A 14,324-nucleotide genomic window follows, 5' to 3' on the forward strand; every position below is an offset into this window, starting at 1 on the left:
ATGAATAGGACAGAGATAGGTCAAAGGACACTTGCCTCCACCAACCGACTGCTGCTCAGGGGCTTCTCCTGCGAGTTCCTCGGGCTCTTCGACCGGATCGTTCTCTATGGGCCTGATTGGTTGCCCGCATATAGGCCAACCAGGCTCACGGTATGCGGCCGTAGTGTGTTTGGTTGTAGGTTGCATCCACGTAACCAGGCGCGTGCTATTTTGCCGCTTGTTTGGTTTGCCGCATATGCATCAGCGCCTGTGTCTCGCGATGCAAAAAAGGAGCTCGGGCCAGGCTCTGGAGATGCGACCAAAATCTGCGCATCTGTGGAGCCAGGCTCACGCGATGCACAGCCAGGCTGCCGCGGACCTGGCTCGCTCGGCCATGCTGCCTAGATACGGCAACCAATCAGGCCTTATGCGATTGCAAGCATACATACATTCATCCATTCAAATTGGGAAACAAACAGTATATCATACAAGGGAACAAATAAAGTGAATATGCATCAAGTATGACATTCGATATCGCATTCATTATGGTTAGAAAGAAACGGGAAAAGGTCTCGCAGGGGTTAAAGCTTATGCACTAACGATTAGTTACAATTGGTTCTAACAAAAGAATTTTAGTTATATGCACTAATGGGAACCTAGTCATTTTTAGTTGATCAATATTGAACTGGATAAACAATTGATTATATGAATCAACTAGCGTAACGGAATTCCAAATTAAATTTCCTGTTTCAATAACATGAACAATGATCAACCTGCCTAAAATAAAACACATACCAGTAATAAAAATAAAATGAAAATAAAAAAAGAGGGGGGCGGTTGAACCGGCCAGGGGGCGGTTGAACCGGCCTGGGGCAGGGGCGGCTGGGCAGGGCGCGGGCGCGGGGCAGGGGGGCGGCCGAGCTGGGGCGCGCAGGGGGCGGCGGCTAGGGCAGGCGGGCGGCCGAGCTGGGCGGGCGGGCAGTCGAACCGGCCAGGGGGCGGGGCAGGGCGCGCAGGGGCGGCGGCGGCCGAGCCGGCCAAGGGCGGCCGAGCTGGGCAGCGGTTGGGCCGGGGAGGGGGAGGCAGGAGAGGAGGGGAGAGGGAAGGGAGGAGAGGGGGAGGGGGACCTCACCGGGGACGGGGACGGGCGGCCGAACGGCGGGGCGGCCGAGCTGCAGGGGCGGCCGAGCTGTAGGGGGCGGCGGCTAGGGCAGGGGGGCGGCGGCTGGGGTGGGGAAGAGAGAGAATGAGAGGGAGGGAGAGGGGTTTTGGGAAAAATAAAGGGAGGGGGGGCGGCATGGGCCAACTGGGCTCAAAAGGGGGCGCGGGCGGGGGCGGCTGAGCTGGCCAGGGCGCGGCCCACGGTGCGGGGGAGAGAAAAGGAAGAGGGAGAGAAAGAAAAAAGAAAAAGAAAAAGAAAGAAAAGGTTTTTCTTCTTTTCGAAATCCGATCTTCTTAGATGAATGCACTTACATTCCTAAGCAATCAAAGAATGCATAGTTCGGCATGGTGCATCAAACAACATAAGGTAATTTAGGGTTTTTCTTAACACGGGAATTCCAAGCCGAACCCCGCTAAAACTTTGGAAAAGGTCAAAGTTTAGCGAGGGAACGAGAAAAGAAAAGAGTAACGCCCGAATTTGGTGAGAGAAAAGAAGAAAAAATTCTACCCCCAAATTCAGGGCATTACAAACCTATCCCCCTTAAAAGAATCTCGCCCTCGAGATTCAGGGCTGGCTAGCAAAGAGCTCTAGGTACTTAGCCATCAGATCATCTTCACGCTCCCAGGTTGCTTCTTCCTCTGGGTGGTGATTCCATCTGACTTTGCACATTCTGATGGTCTTCCTTCGGGTGACTCTGTCTGCAACCTCAAGGATTTGCACTGGCTTCTCAACGTAGGTCAAGTCCTCCTGGACTTCAAGACCTTCCACTGGCAACTGCTCTTCTGGCACACGCAAGCACTTCTTCAACTGGGACACATGAAAGACATCATGCACAGCAGACAAATTTTCTGGTAGACTGAGCTGATAGGCCACTTCTCCACGTCTTGCAAGAATCTGATACGGACCAATGTAGCGGGGTGCTAACTTGCCTTTCACTCCGAATCTTCTGACTCCTCTGATCGGTGACACTTTCAGATAGACAAAGTCTCCGACTTCGAAACTCAGCTCTCTTCTTCTTGTGTCTGCGTAGCTTCACTGTCTTGATTGCGCTATCTTCAGATTCTCTCGGACCATCTTGATGTTCTCTTCGGCTTCCAGCAAAATGTCTGGCCCAAACACTTGCTTTTCTCCAGGCTGATCCCATTGCAACGGAGTTCTACAACTCCTTCCATAGAGCGCCTGAAATGGTGACATCTTCAAACTGGCCTGGTAACTGTTGTTATAGGAAAACTCTGCATAAGGCAATCTCTGCAATACCATCCTCAAATGATCTGCATGCTCTTCTTTGCTTTGAGAATAAATCAGAATGTCATCAATGAATACCACCACAAACTTATCAAGGTAATCCATGAATACACTGTTCATCAAGTTCATAAAGAACGCTGGCGCATTGGTCAAACCAAAAGACATCACTGTGAACTCATACAAACCATACTTGGTAATAAATGCCGTCTTCGGAATGTCCGAAGGTCGGATCCTGAGCTGATGATAACCTGACCTCAGATCAACCTTGGAGAACACACTGGCTCCTCTCAACTGGTCGAACAGATCTTCTATTCTGGGCAAGGGATACTTGTTCTTGATCGTGACTTCATTCAAAGCTCGGTAATCGATACACATCCTTTTGGTGCCATCTTTCTTTTCTACGAACAAGACAGGGGCGGCCCAAAGCGAGGTGCTTGGCCGGATGTAACCTTTCTCTGACAGCTCATCAATCTGCTCCTTAAGCTCAACCAACTCTGGTCCAGATATTATGTAAGCTCTCTTAGAGATAGGGGCGGTTCCAGGAAGAAGCTCTATGGCAAACTCAACTTTCCGCTCTGGTGGCATACCCGGTAAGTCCTTTGGAAACACATCTGGGAACTCAGACACAACCTTGATACTCTCAATTGGGTCTGCTTCACTGCTATCAACGGCCATCTGATAACAACTTCCTTTCTTTGGCTCAGGCGGGACTAACTCGGTCACCACTTCCTCTCCTAGTGGAGACACCAACTTGATTGTCCTTTTATCACAGCTGATAACTGCCTGATACTTATCTAGCCAATTCATCCCTAGGATGACATCTATTCCCTGAGTACCCATTACTATAAGGTTGGCGGGAAACGCTATCCCCCTTATTTCCACACTTATATTCAAACAAATGCTATCGGCTCGAATTCTACCACCGGCTGAGTCAATTTGAATGGGGGTTGACATGGTAGTAATTGGAAGATTATGTGCTTCTACCCATGATGCAGTAATGAAAGAATGCATTGCTCCGGTATCAAATAACACTTCTGCAATATGGGAGTCGACTGGGAACATACCTACTATCATGCCGGGGGTCTCCTGAACTGCTTCCGCCTCCAAGTGGTTCAGTCTCCCATGATTGTAACGCGGCTGAGAGCGATTGCCTGCTCCAGGCTGAGACACGTTCTGCTTCGCTGGGGCATTGGGGCCTGACTGCTGCTGGGCTGCCTTCTTCGGACATTGCATCACCCAGTGGCCTTGCTCTCCACAGTGGAAACACGCCCTGTTTCCAACCTAAGCTGGTGCTGCCTGATTGTTCTGCTGGTTTGCTGGGGCAGGAAGACGAGGTGCTTGCTGATTCTGCCTCTAAAACTGACCTCCTGACTGATTGCTCTGACGGTTCTGGTACTGATGCTGAGGATACTGCCTTTGGAACTGCTGATGCTGCTGAGGTGGACGCTGGTTCTGCCTGAACTGCTGAGGTTGATTGCCTGAGAAACGAGGACGACTGCTGCTTCCAGGCTGGGGTCCACTGATCTTGCGCTTACGATCCTCCATCTCCTTACGCTTTCTTTCTGTCATGATTGCTCTGTCAATCAGGTGCTGGAATGTCGGGAAGGTGTGATTCATCAGTTGGTACTGCAGAGGGTCAACCAATCCTCTCAGGAAACGGTACTGTCGCTTGGCGTTGGTGTTGACATCTTCAGGAGCATAACGAGACAATTGCAGAAACCTATCTCGATACTCACTGACAGACAACGGCCCTTGCTTGAGAGCCAGGAACTCCTCCTTCTTCACTGTCATCAGACCTGCAGGGACATGGTACTGACGAAAACTACTTCTGAACTCTTCCCAAGTGATAGCGTCAGGGTGGGCATGGGTGGCGAGGTAAGACTCCCACCATGATTGGGCTGCTCCTCTCAACTGACGGGGACCATACAAGACTTTCTCCCTGTCATCGCACTGAGCGGTATACAACTCCCGCTCCACAGTGCGCAGCCAGTCTTCAGCATCTATAGGGTCAGAAGAATGAGCGAACGTTGGTGGATGACCTCTCATGAATTCAGCACGCTTGTCTCTGGGCATCTGAGGCATCTGAGGCTGAGGTGGGGCCTGCTGCTGTTGCTGCTGCTGCTGCTGAATGGCGGCCAAAGTCTGACCGATGGCTTGAACTGCCTGAGTCTGCATCAGAAACATCTGCTCGATGGACATCGGGGGCGGGGGCGGCAGGTGCTGCTGCTGGGGCACCTCATCCTGTTGAGCGGCTCGCTCCTGCTGAGCACGCCTTCCTCCTCTGCGCCTGTTCTCTGACATCTGCAGAATGCAACCACACATCAGAACTGATCTGGCAAGTCTTGCAGCATAAGAAAAGAGTAGAGGATTCTTCAACAGCACTGAACAGATGAGCATCTTCACTGATCTCCAACACAGACCACACAGCTTCTCAGATAAAGAGGAAAGGGGAATAAAAGGTTTCCCAACTATATAACTAACTCCATTAACATAATAGGTAAACCAAAATGCAGGGGATACCCACACTCTGGTGACAATCATTACAAAGATCCAAACCAAACATAGTTCATCATGACAAACATAAATGCACAGGATATAGCAAACTACCCTGTCTAACTAAGACTAACTAAAACTGAGACTAACGCTAAGACTGAAGCTTCTATGTATATATATATTTCGTATTAATTACAAGATCCAACTCTGACGATCTATGGTTCTAGAGTTATCTTGGTCTTGCAGTCGGGATTGCCATAAGACTGGGATCCACGCCGAGGTGAACGGTACAGGTGCTGAGTCCCGACGGGAGCGGGGGAACCATCCTCCAGGTGACGACGTTCCGCGCGCTCAACCCGCAGCAGGGCGATCTCAGCACGAGCCCTACTCAGCTCGTCCAATGCATGGTCCAGCTCCGTGTTTAGCACGGCGGCTAGGTTGACTGTGCTGCTCAACCTAGGATTGCCCTCACCGACGGGTGAGACAATCACGCCTCCTGTGCTGCCAGATGAACGGCGGGGGTAATACCTCAGGTCAAGACCGTCAGCTACCCCACCGAAAACCGAGCAGTAGTGCGAAAGCGCACGCCGTGCAGCATCTTGCATGGCTGCCTCAGCTGAGTCCCGCTCAGAGATAGAATAGTGCTCTGAGCAGGCCTCCGCACCCTAGAGACTGTTCTTCGGGCGGCGCACCAAGCAAGTTGCCTCCCAGCGGTCCGGGTAGACCCCGCGACAGTGCTGGTAGACCACACAGCGATACTCGATGGACCAAGTATGCCGGTTAAGTGCCCGACGTAGCAGGGTATCGAGCGCATCGTGGAAGTGACACCCGCGAGCAGCGTCGCGAGTGATGGATCGAGCAAACCATCCTTCCAGCTCATGGTTAGCAGAGAAGTCGGTGTCGTGGCTCGAGCTGTCGTCGCCATCTCCGTCGTCTGGATCTCCTCCAGCAGCTGCTCCAGGGGCTGGGGCGCCCTGTGGTGGTGCAGGGGGCGCCTCCAGGGGAAGCACAGGGGAGCAGCTCCTCACAGACTCTATCTCCTGGTGGAGCGAGAAGGAAGAGCCCTGCTGCTCCTGCTCCTGTCGTTGACGTTCCTGCTCCTCATGCAGGCGGTGGTGCAGTCTCTCGAAGTGGCTGGACTGTCCGGCCACGGGACGGCGAAGCGGACGCTCAGCAAGGCGGGAGGGTAAGAAGGGGATGACAGACTTACGTGCAGTGTGTCTAAGTCGAGCCATCTATAAAAGACATCGCAAGCAAAAGGGTGAGAACAGAATTAATATGACCAGCAAATAATGAATCATAAGTAAATGAAGGATTAGAATAAAACATGATTTTCAGCAAGGTATAATATATAGTAGAACATAGGTTTGATCGGTATGACCAACTTTTGAAGGGATATCAAAGTCAAGGAAGGGACAGAGGTCTATAGTCCTTAGAACGACCATTCTACTCTAGGTTAGCGGTCCTACAGTCAGCACGGCTTTGATACCACTTATGTCACACCCGGTTTTAGAAGGCAAACCGAATGCGAACCATGTACGTGCCAGGATCAGTTATTCACGTACACAACAGTTACATAACATGGACATCATCACACAGTGCTCAAAATAGTATTAAAAGGGAATAATAGTTGATTACATCATACGTCTGAGACGTCCATATAGTTCTTACAATAAATCAAAGTGCGGAAAAGAAACGTAGATAACTGCGGCCTTCACAGGCAGTCGACTGGGGGTTGCCGCTAACCCACTCCTAGAACTCGTCGTAGTCTTGGAACTCCTGGAAGTCTCCTTCCAAAGCTTCATCTTCGCCTGAGCAGTGGTTGCAATGCTGACAACCTGGGGATGGGGGGGGTTTGGTGTGTAGAGCAAGGGTGAGTACACATCAACATACTCAGCAAGTATCCTGTTTGGCTGTAGTGGACTAGCTTTATGTGGGGATAAGTCAAGCAGTTGCTTTTAGTTGGTCAGATTATTACTTACTAGTAGAAAGCCAAGTTTTAGCATTACCCAAGTTATTAACCCGATGTACCCTTTCCAAACGGAAAGAATACCACTTACCAGCACCATAGTCATAACCAAAACCATCGATTCTCATAGCCACCTGTACCACAATGCCTCTGATCAAGTACCACTAATCACTGGAGCTCCCTTGGCCGCTCATAACCGCGAGCAAGGCTGATATATCAGTTTTCAAACACTCTGCAGAGGTTGTGCACTTTACCCACAAGCCATGATTCCCTTTCTGCCCGGAGAGAGCTACTCCCCATTGACCACTACCTAGGTGGCCTAGCAGGGCATCACTACGTAGCCTTTACAAAGATTCCCCGGGGCTGTAGCCACCCATTAGGTTTCCTAAATGTACCGCACTCCTCCCCAAGGGACAAATCAACCTTGGCAGAGCGAGCCGCATACACCGAGCCCCATTGACGGCACGACGGCTAAGTGAACTACATCCCGGATCCTCTAATTATTCAGCTAAGGGCACCCCATTCTACCCTCATGGTTGCACTGTTTTCCCAGGCGGTCATCCATAGAATAGGTCCTTACGGAGAGGCACTCGAGAAACCGCTCGAGCCCCCTTAAAGCCACAAGTACAACATCATAATAAGAGAAGGGAAAACAGCGTATCATAGATAATCTCATCATGTTCATTGATTAGAGTTGAGCAATAGCATAAAGCTAACTAATAATAATAATAATCCAACCCAGATAGGTAAACAAGGACATGGACAACAAAAGCTAGTCAATCCTTAGGTATAAATGTGTAATGCGGGAGGTGAATTAAATAATGAATAGGACAGAGATAGGTCAAAGGACACTTGCCTCCACCAACCGACTGCTGCTCAGGGGCTTCTCCTGCGAGTTCCTCGGGCTCTTCGACCGGATCGTTCTCTATGCGATTGCAAGCATACATACATTCATCCATTCAAATTGGAAAACAAACAGTACATCATACAAGGGAACAAATAAAGTGAATATGCATCAAGTATGACATTCGATATCGCATTCATTATGGTTAGAAAGAAACGGGAAAAGGTCTCGCAGGGGTTAAAGCTTATGCACTAACGATTAGTTACAATTGGTTCTAACAAAAGAATTTTAGTTATATGCACTAATGGGAACCTAGTCATTTTTAGTTGATCAATATTGAACTGGATAAACAATTGATTATATGAATCAACTAGCGTAACGGAATTCCAAATTAAATTTCCTGTTTCAATAACATGAACAATGATCAACCTGCCTAAAATAAAACACATACCAGTAATAAAAATAAAATGAAAATAAAAAAAGAGGGGGGGCGGTTGAACCGGCCAGGGGCGGTTGAACCGGCCTGGGGCAGGGGCGGCTGGGCAGGGCGCGGGCGCGGGGCAGGGGGGCGGCCGAGCTGGGGCGCGCAGGGGGCGGCGGCTAGGGCAGGCGGGCGGCCGAGCTGGGCGGGTGGGCGGCCGAACCGGCCAGGGGGCGGGGCAGGGCGCGCAGGGGCGGCGGCGGCCGAGCCGGCCAAGGGCGGCCGAGCTGGGCAGCGGTTGGGCCGGGGAGGGGGAGGGAGGAGAGGAGAGGGAGAGGGAAGGGAGGAGAGGGGGAGGGGGACCTCACCGGGGACGGGGACGGGCGGCCGAACGGCGGGGCGGCCGAGCTGCAGGGGGCGGCGGCTGGGGTGGGGAAGAGAGAGAATGAGAGGGAGGGAGAGGGGTTTTGGGAAAAATAAAGGGAGGGGGGGCGGCATGGGCCAACTGGGCCCAAAAGGGGGCGCGGGCGGGGGCGGCTGAGCCGGCCAGGGCGCGGCCCACGGCGCGGGGGAGAGAAAAGGAAGAGGGAGAGAAAGAAAAAAGAAAAAGAAAAAGAAAGAAAAGGTTTTTCTTCTTTTCTAAATCCGATCTTCTTAGATGAATGCACTTACATTCCTAAGCAATCAAAGAATGCATAGTTCGGCATGGTGCATCAAACAACATAAGGTAATTTAGGGTTTTTCTTAACACGGGAATTCCAAGCCGAACCCCGCTAAAACTTTGGAAAAGGTCAAAGTTTAGCGAGGGAACGAGAAAAGAAAAGAGTAACGCCCGAATTTGGTGAGAGAAAAGAAGAAAAAATTCTACCCCCAAATTCAGGGCGTTACATGCCGCTTGCAAAAGATCCCTCCAGACTTGCTACTCCGCGCCATGGCTGGCAGAGCAACAAGCGACGTTGTCGGCGCGCGAGAGGACCGGGTCCAGGACGGCCACCGTCGAAGGAGCACGCACCGAGGCATGGGCCGCCGGAGCCCTAGGTCCAGGACGGCGTGGAAATGGTGAAAACGCGGAGTGTCCACGACCCTGTCAGGCGCTACAAGGGGTATTGTGTCCCCAACAACACATTGGAATTCCACTTACATGGCATGTACCCCCCCTCCCTCCCCCATTTTTTTATCTTCATTATCTGTGATTCTGCAATCCACATGTTTGATTTTTTACTTAGTTTCTCTTTGAGACCGGTCGCCATGTTTGGTTAGCACATCTAGAATGCATTACAATTGGAGGCAATAGCTGTTCACTATCCACTAGAGAGTTTGAATTATGTAGGCATTTCATGCGATTTCTCGTCTGAACGCAACCATCAACACACACTGTTGGAATGGAATCTAGGTTGATCGCATCGGAAGGCTGGGACAATCCATAAACATCCCAGCTCTTATTGTATGGAATAATAGGGTGGTTCATGCTTTGGATGAAATTGAGATACTGGTGAGATATAAACAGATACCAATGTCCGATACTCACGATCCCCCCTCCTCACGCCAAGCACCAATAGTTGTTCATGCTATATATTTTAGTTTGTAGTCCTGCCTGATCTATGGCGATTTCTTTCTGCCAGGCTTCAGAACACATGTCACTTGCATATTCCTTTGGGGTTGGGTGATCACCGCCTTTGGGGTATTGTGGTGGCAGAGGCAAGGGCGGACCATTGGTCTTGTTCTGCCTTGTAGTCATGTACATATTGTGATTGCAGAGCTTATCAACATGAGCGAAGCCAGCCAGACATAATTACCAGGATGATGGGTTCTTCCACTTCGTTTCAGTTGTCTAGGTGATAAATATGAAAGAAATTTCACGGGCCAACCCTGTGAGCTTGATATCCAGTATTCACAAATTTGTTCCAGCTCCAACACTAATTCTTCTATTTCACTTCATTTTTAAACAACCAGACTTTAAGTTATATTTGGCCTGATATTCGTTGGCTAGTGCAACTTCATTTGTAGTGAGGGACCAACAGCTGTATAGTGATTCGTGTGTATCATGGAGCTATGTTCTCATCTTATGAAATAAAAAGCTTCATTTTTTGTTCTCTCATTTGACATGTTTGTTTGTTTCATCATGATAAGAAAATGATCCTCAACTCCGGCTAATCCATATCTTGTCTGCAGGTCCAAGTAGTTCGTTTCGTGAGTTATCCAAAGTTGCGCCGCAAAGATGAGTACTGCTAATCGCTACCAACACATCAAGTCAACTAAGCCTGTTGTAGGTATATAAGATACTCTTTGATAACATGGTATATGTTATATGCCATGTGCCATGCTTCTATTCTGTAACATGCTTACATCTAAAGAATAACGATGACATAAGTACATGACAATACAATAACAGTCATAATTCAATAAACAAACAAATTTCTGGCATGAACTTCACTATATTGTATATTATTGAATAGGATATAAGAGTGTATTTTTGTGCTATACCTTGATTTGTCAATATTATGTTATTCAACTCCACAAATAGTAGCAAGTGAATCTTTGGTTCCTTTTATTTTCTGTCACATGCACTTTTTTTTGCTAAATTCTTGTTCATTGTTTGATAGGCAAAGCAAGAAAATTGAAGGATCTCATGATAAAAAGTGATAATAGGATATGTGCTGACTGTGGTGCACCTGATCCCAAATGGGCGTAAGTGACGTCATTGTTTCTCATTGAACTTCTATTATTATGTTTATCATTTCAGAAGATAGCTACTTACATGGCTTCTCTACAAAAGATCCTTCCTTTTTATGTTGATAAACTGGATCATTGATTTCTTTTATATGAAGACAGAATGCAATGGAGCGCCCATGTGTACACACACAGCTTTGCTACTATACCCATGCCATTGATTACAAAACAAACAAAAATAAATGTCCAATATGCACAGTACTTTATTTTGTTTTTATTTCATTTCATTATACATAAGTTGTAAAAGCTATTTGTTTTTTGTGCATTTCAGATCTGCTAATATTGGAGTGTTTCTTTGCTTAAAATGTGGAGATGTTCATAAGGCACTTGGTCCTGACATCTCAAAGGTTATTTGAACATGACAAACTTCTTTTACATTTCTTTTCATTGTACTGTACATATATGTCAATGCACCTTCAAACTCATCAGCATTTTCAGTACTCTTATGATCTTTAGTCTGTCATAGTTCATGCTTAGACTCCTTACTCATTTCATGGTTTCGCTATTCTCCATCAGGTTTTATCTGTAACTTTGGATGATTGGTCTGATAGTGATATCGACTCCATGGTTGAGGTTGGTGGAAACTCACATGCAAATTCAATTTATGAGGCTTTTCTTCCAAAAGATCGCCCAAAACCTAAACCAGATTCAACGATGGAATATAGGACAAAATTTATAAGGTCTGCTAACTGTTCCATCGGTGCTCTGTAATGTCACCAATGTTCGTGTGTATAATAATCCCTTATCTTTTTTATATACAGAGCTAAGTATGAGACACAAGATTTTTTGAAGCCAAGTCTGCGCATTTCATCAAGATCATCTTTTAAATCTACCACTTCTGTGAAGAGTGTAGATAGCAATTTCTCTAGCACTTCAAGGAAGGATGTATCTGTAAGTTGTGCTGAGAAATATGTCTTACATTTTTTTATATTTATCTCACCTATTTCCTGGCTAATATGATTTTCGCATAGCAATTGCATGTCTGTGATGGAGCATGTTCATTGAAACTTGTATGGTTTTAGTGATTTTGTCAATCTGCCTTACCGTTACAAATTTATCACAGGAAGATACAAGAGAATTTGTTGGAGAGTTGAATATCACACTGGTCAAAGGCACCAACTTGGCCGTTAGAGACATGCTAACAAGTGATCCATATGTTGTTTTAACGCTCGGAGGGCAGGTATATTTATATAAAGTTTATATACACAAATCATTTTATTTATCATGTTAGTTTTGCTCCAAAAATTCAACAATTGGTTCTAACTGCATAAAGCTCAATCGACGGTTAAAAAAAGTGATCTGAATCCGGTATGGAATGAAGTGCTTAAGATATCTGTTCCTCGAAACTGTGGACCTCTAAAACTTGTAAGTTTTATCATTAGAACCTTTTAATTATTTTCCTTGTATCCAAATGATTCTAGTTCTGAACTAATGCACTTCTGCTGGTGCATTTTTACACGTATTGATTGCTAATGGGTTGGACCTGCAAAGGCAGACTGTTATGAGCTGAAACTAGATTTGCTTTACCTTTTTTTGCACTTGTTTGTTCTGTGAGACCGATATTTTGAGTTTCAACATTTATTACATATTATTTTAAAGGGCACAGTTCATTACTTTGACCATTAGAACATAAGCCCTGTAAAATGTGATCATGCAATCATTGGATGTAAACTGATGAGACAGAATGTTGCAGGATGGATTGGCTCAAGGACTAATGTAGCCAACTTATGACAATGTAATAATTCATGAAGATATTGTTCCTTATGTTCATGGAGTTTGTTTTGTTAGGATTTTATGCTTTCAGTTTCTGTTTCCTTAACAAAACCTCAGGCACCTTGAAGACAGCTTGGATGATTGGTTTGATGAACAACTAGAGAACTACTTAGATGATGATTATCTTGTGTTTGATTGCCCTGGTATATTCTCGATTCATCTTTGCATGCTTTAATTGTTTTATAATAGTTGCACAGTTTCATCTCTCTTATTCTTGCCACTTACATGAATGTGAAAAAACAAGCAATCATTTTTTTTACTGCTTGTGGCCTTGTGCATTATACATGTCCACCAATTATATACAAAATACCATTTTGGGTTACATCTATTGTGTTTAACAATGCTAGTTTGTACTATCTCCGTGTTCGAATATTTGTCGTCCGCTAGTTCATTTTTGAACTAAAACACGACAAATAAAAAAATGGAGGGAGTATGTATTTCTAATAATTATTATATACATGAAAACTACATATTTACAGGGTTGACATTATGTGTAGTGGTTAATAAGCTTTTGCATGTTGCTTTTTAGGCCAGATTGAACTCTTCACACATGTTCCAGTTCTGCGGAACTTTGTCGAGCACCTGAAACGGAAAATTTTCAACGTTTGCGCTGTTTACCTTCTTGATTCACAGGTTTGAATCATGAATAGAAATTTTCTTGACAATGAAGATATATTGAACCAAAACCCAAGCCTGAGTACGGTTATTTTTTCATGATCCAGTTTGTCAGCGATGTAACAAAATACATCAGTGGTTGCATGGCTTCTCTATCTGCTATGATTCAGCTTGAACTTCCTCATATCAACATCCTTTCAAAGATGGATCTGGTCTCCAACAAAAAAGATGTAGAAGTATGTTTTATTTCTTTCCTCTCTTGCAAATGTTTTATTTCTTTCCTCCCTTGCATAGTTAGTTTCATTCCACTTGCAATATTAATCTCAATTCCATTGTGTAGGTTGATGATTACAGCATGGTTAGTTTCATTCCACTTGATTTGAGAAAGGAAAGCAGGTGATTTTTCTTCTTCTAATATTTCCTACAGATGCACATTCATATACCACATTTGACCTGGAAGACACTGATGCAGTAGTAATCTATTACGTGTTCTCGTGCTGTTACAAAATCATGTTTGATTTGACCCTAGAATCTGGCAACTTTATGAAAGACCGCAACAGGATATATGGGGGGTTTGAATGAAAAGGAAGGGGACTTGGCTAGTTTGAAATGAATTCCCTCACCGATTCATTCTTGCTGACATTTCTTTTGCCATGATATTTGTGGATATTTATGCAAAATGGTGATTGGTTCACATATCCCATACTGGCCCTGTTTCTGCAGCATACAATATGTGCTATCTTCTATCGACACCTGTATCCAATATGGGGAAGATGCAGATGTGAAGGTCAGGGACTTCGAAGAAGACGAAGACTAACCACTGGATGTTGTAGGAGGTGCAAACTGGTTGCTAGCAGTCGTGTAGTGCGGAGTGAGACTTTGGGCGCAGGCATGCAAAAACGTTGTAAGATGCTGATGACAGCTATCTGGTCTATGTAAGACGAACTAAAGCAGATATTTGGCAAGTCCTAGTAAAACGTGTGTGCGCCGCCACCGCCGAGGGACTGCGTGAGACACTTGAGCGCCATGTGAATTTGTGAACTTATGTATTTGGACTTGTGTGAATTTGTGATATGTACATATATCCATGTGT

At 46.2% G+C, this 14,324-nt stretch overlaps 1 protein-coding gene and 1 long non-coding RNA gene across 2 annotated transcripts; both read left to right on the top strand.

Annotated features, from left to right (window-relative positions):
- Nucleotides 1-9,886: 9,886 nt before the first annotated feature.
- Nucleotides 9,887-14,063, top strand: LOC103649079 (ADP-ribosylation factor GTPase-activating protein AGD12). The gene is made up of 7 exons (XM_008673425.2): nt 9,887-9,948; nt 10,286-10,383; nt 10,717-10,801; nt 11,115-11,190; nt 11,360-11,416; nt 13,572-13,627; nt 13,955-14,063. Exons 2-7 carry the CDS (start codon nt 10,332-10,334, stop codon nt 14,046-14,048), a joined length of 420 nt encoding a protein of 139 aa, XP_008671647.1. The 5' UTR covers nt 9,887-9,948; nt 10,286-10,331; the 3' UTR covers nt 14,049-14,063.
- Nucleotides 12,745-13,467, top strand: LOC111590890 (uncharacterized). Its single transcript, XR_002750030.2, has 3 exons — nt 12,745-12,759; nt 13,151-13,249; nt 13,339-13,467. It is a non-coding gene; the product is annotated as an uncharacterized lncRNA (long non-coding RNA).
- Nucleotides 14,064-14,324: the final 261 nt, after the last annotated feature.

The sequence above is a fragment of the Zea mays genome, chromosome 2 (assembly GCF_902167145.1).
Source record: "Zea mays cultivar B73 chromosome 2, Zm-B73-REFERENCE-NAM-5.0, whole genome shotgun sequence".
Taxonomy (NCBI): Eukaryota; Viridiplantae; Streptophyta; class Magnoliopsida; order Poales; family Poaceae; genus Zea; species Zea mays.

Bases quoted from the DNA above. Each gene is read 5' to 3' on its own strand.
- LOC103649079 (XM_008673425.2), top strand. From the start codon at position 10,332: ATGAGTACTGCTAATCGCTACCAACACATCAAGTCAACTAAGCCTGTT. The intron at 10,384-10,716 runs GTATATAAGATA...ATTGTTTGATAG, and splicing joins GTCAACTAAGCCTGTTGTAG to GCAAAGCAAGAAAATTGAAG. The intron at 11,417-13,571 runs GTTGGTGGAAAC...TCCATTGTGTAG, and splicing joins ATATCGACTCCATGGTTGAG to GTTGATGATTACAGCATGGT.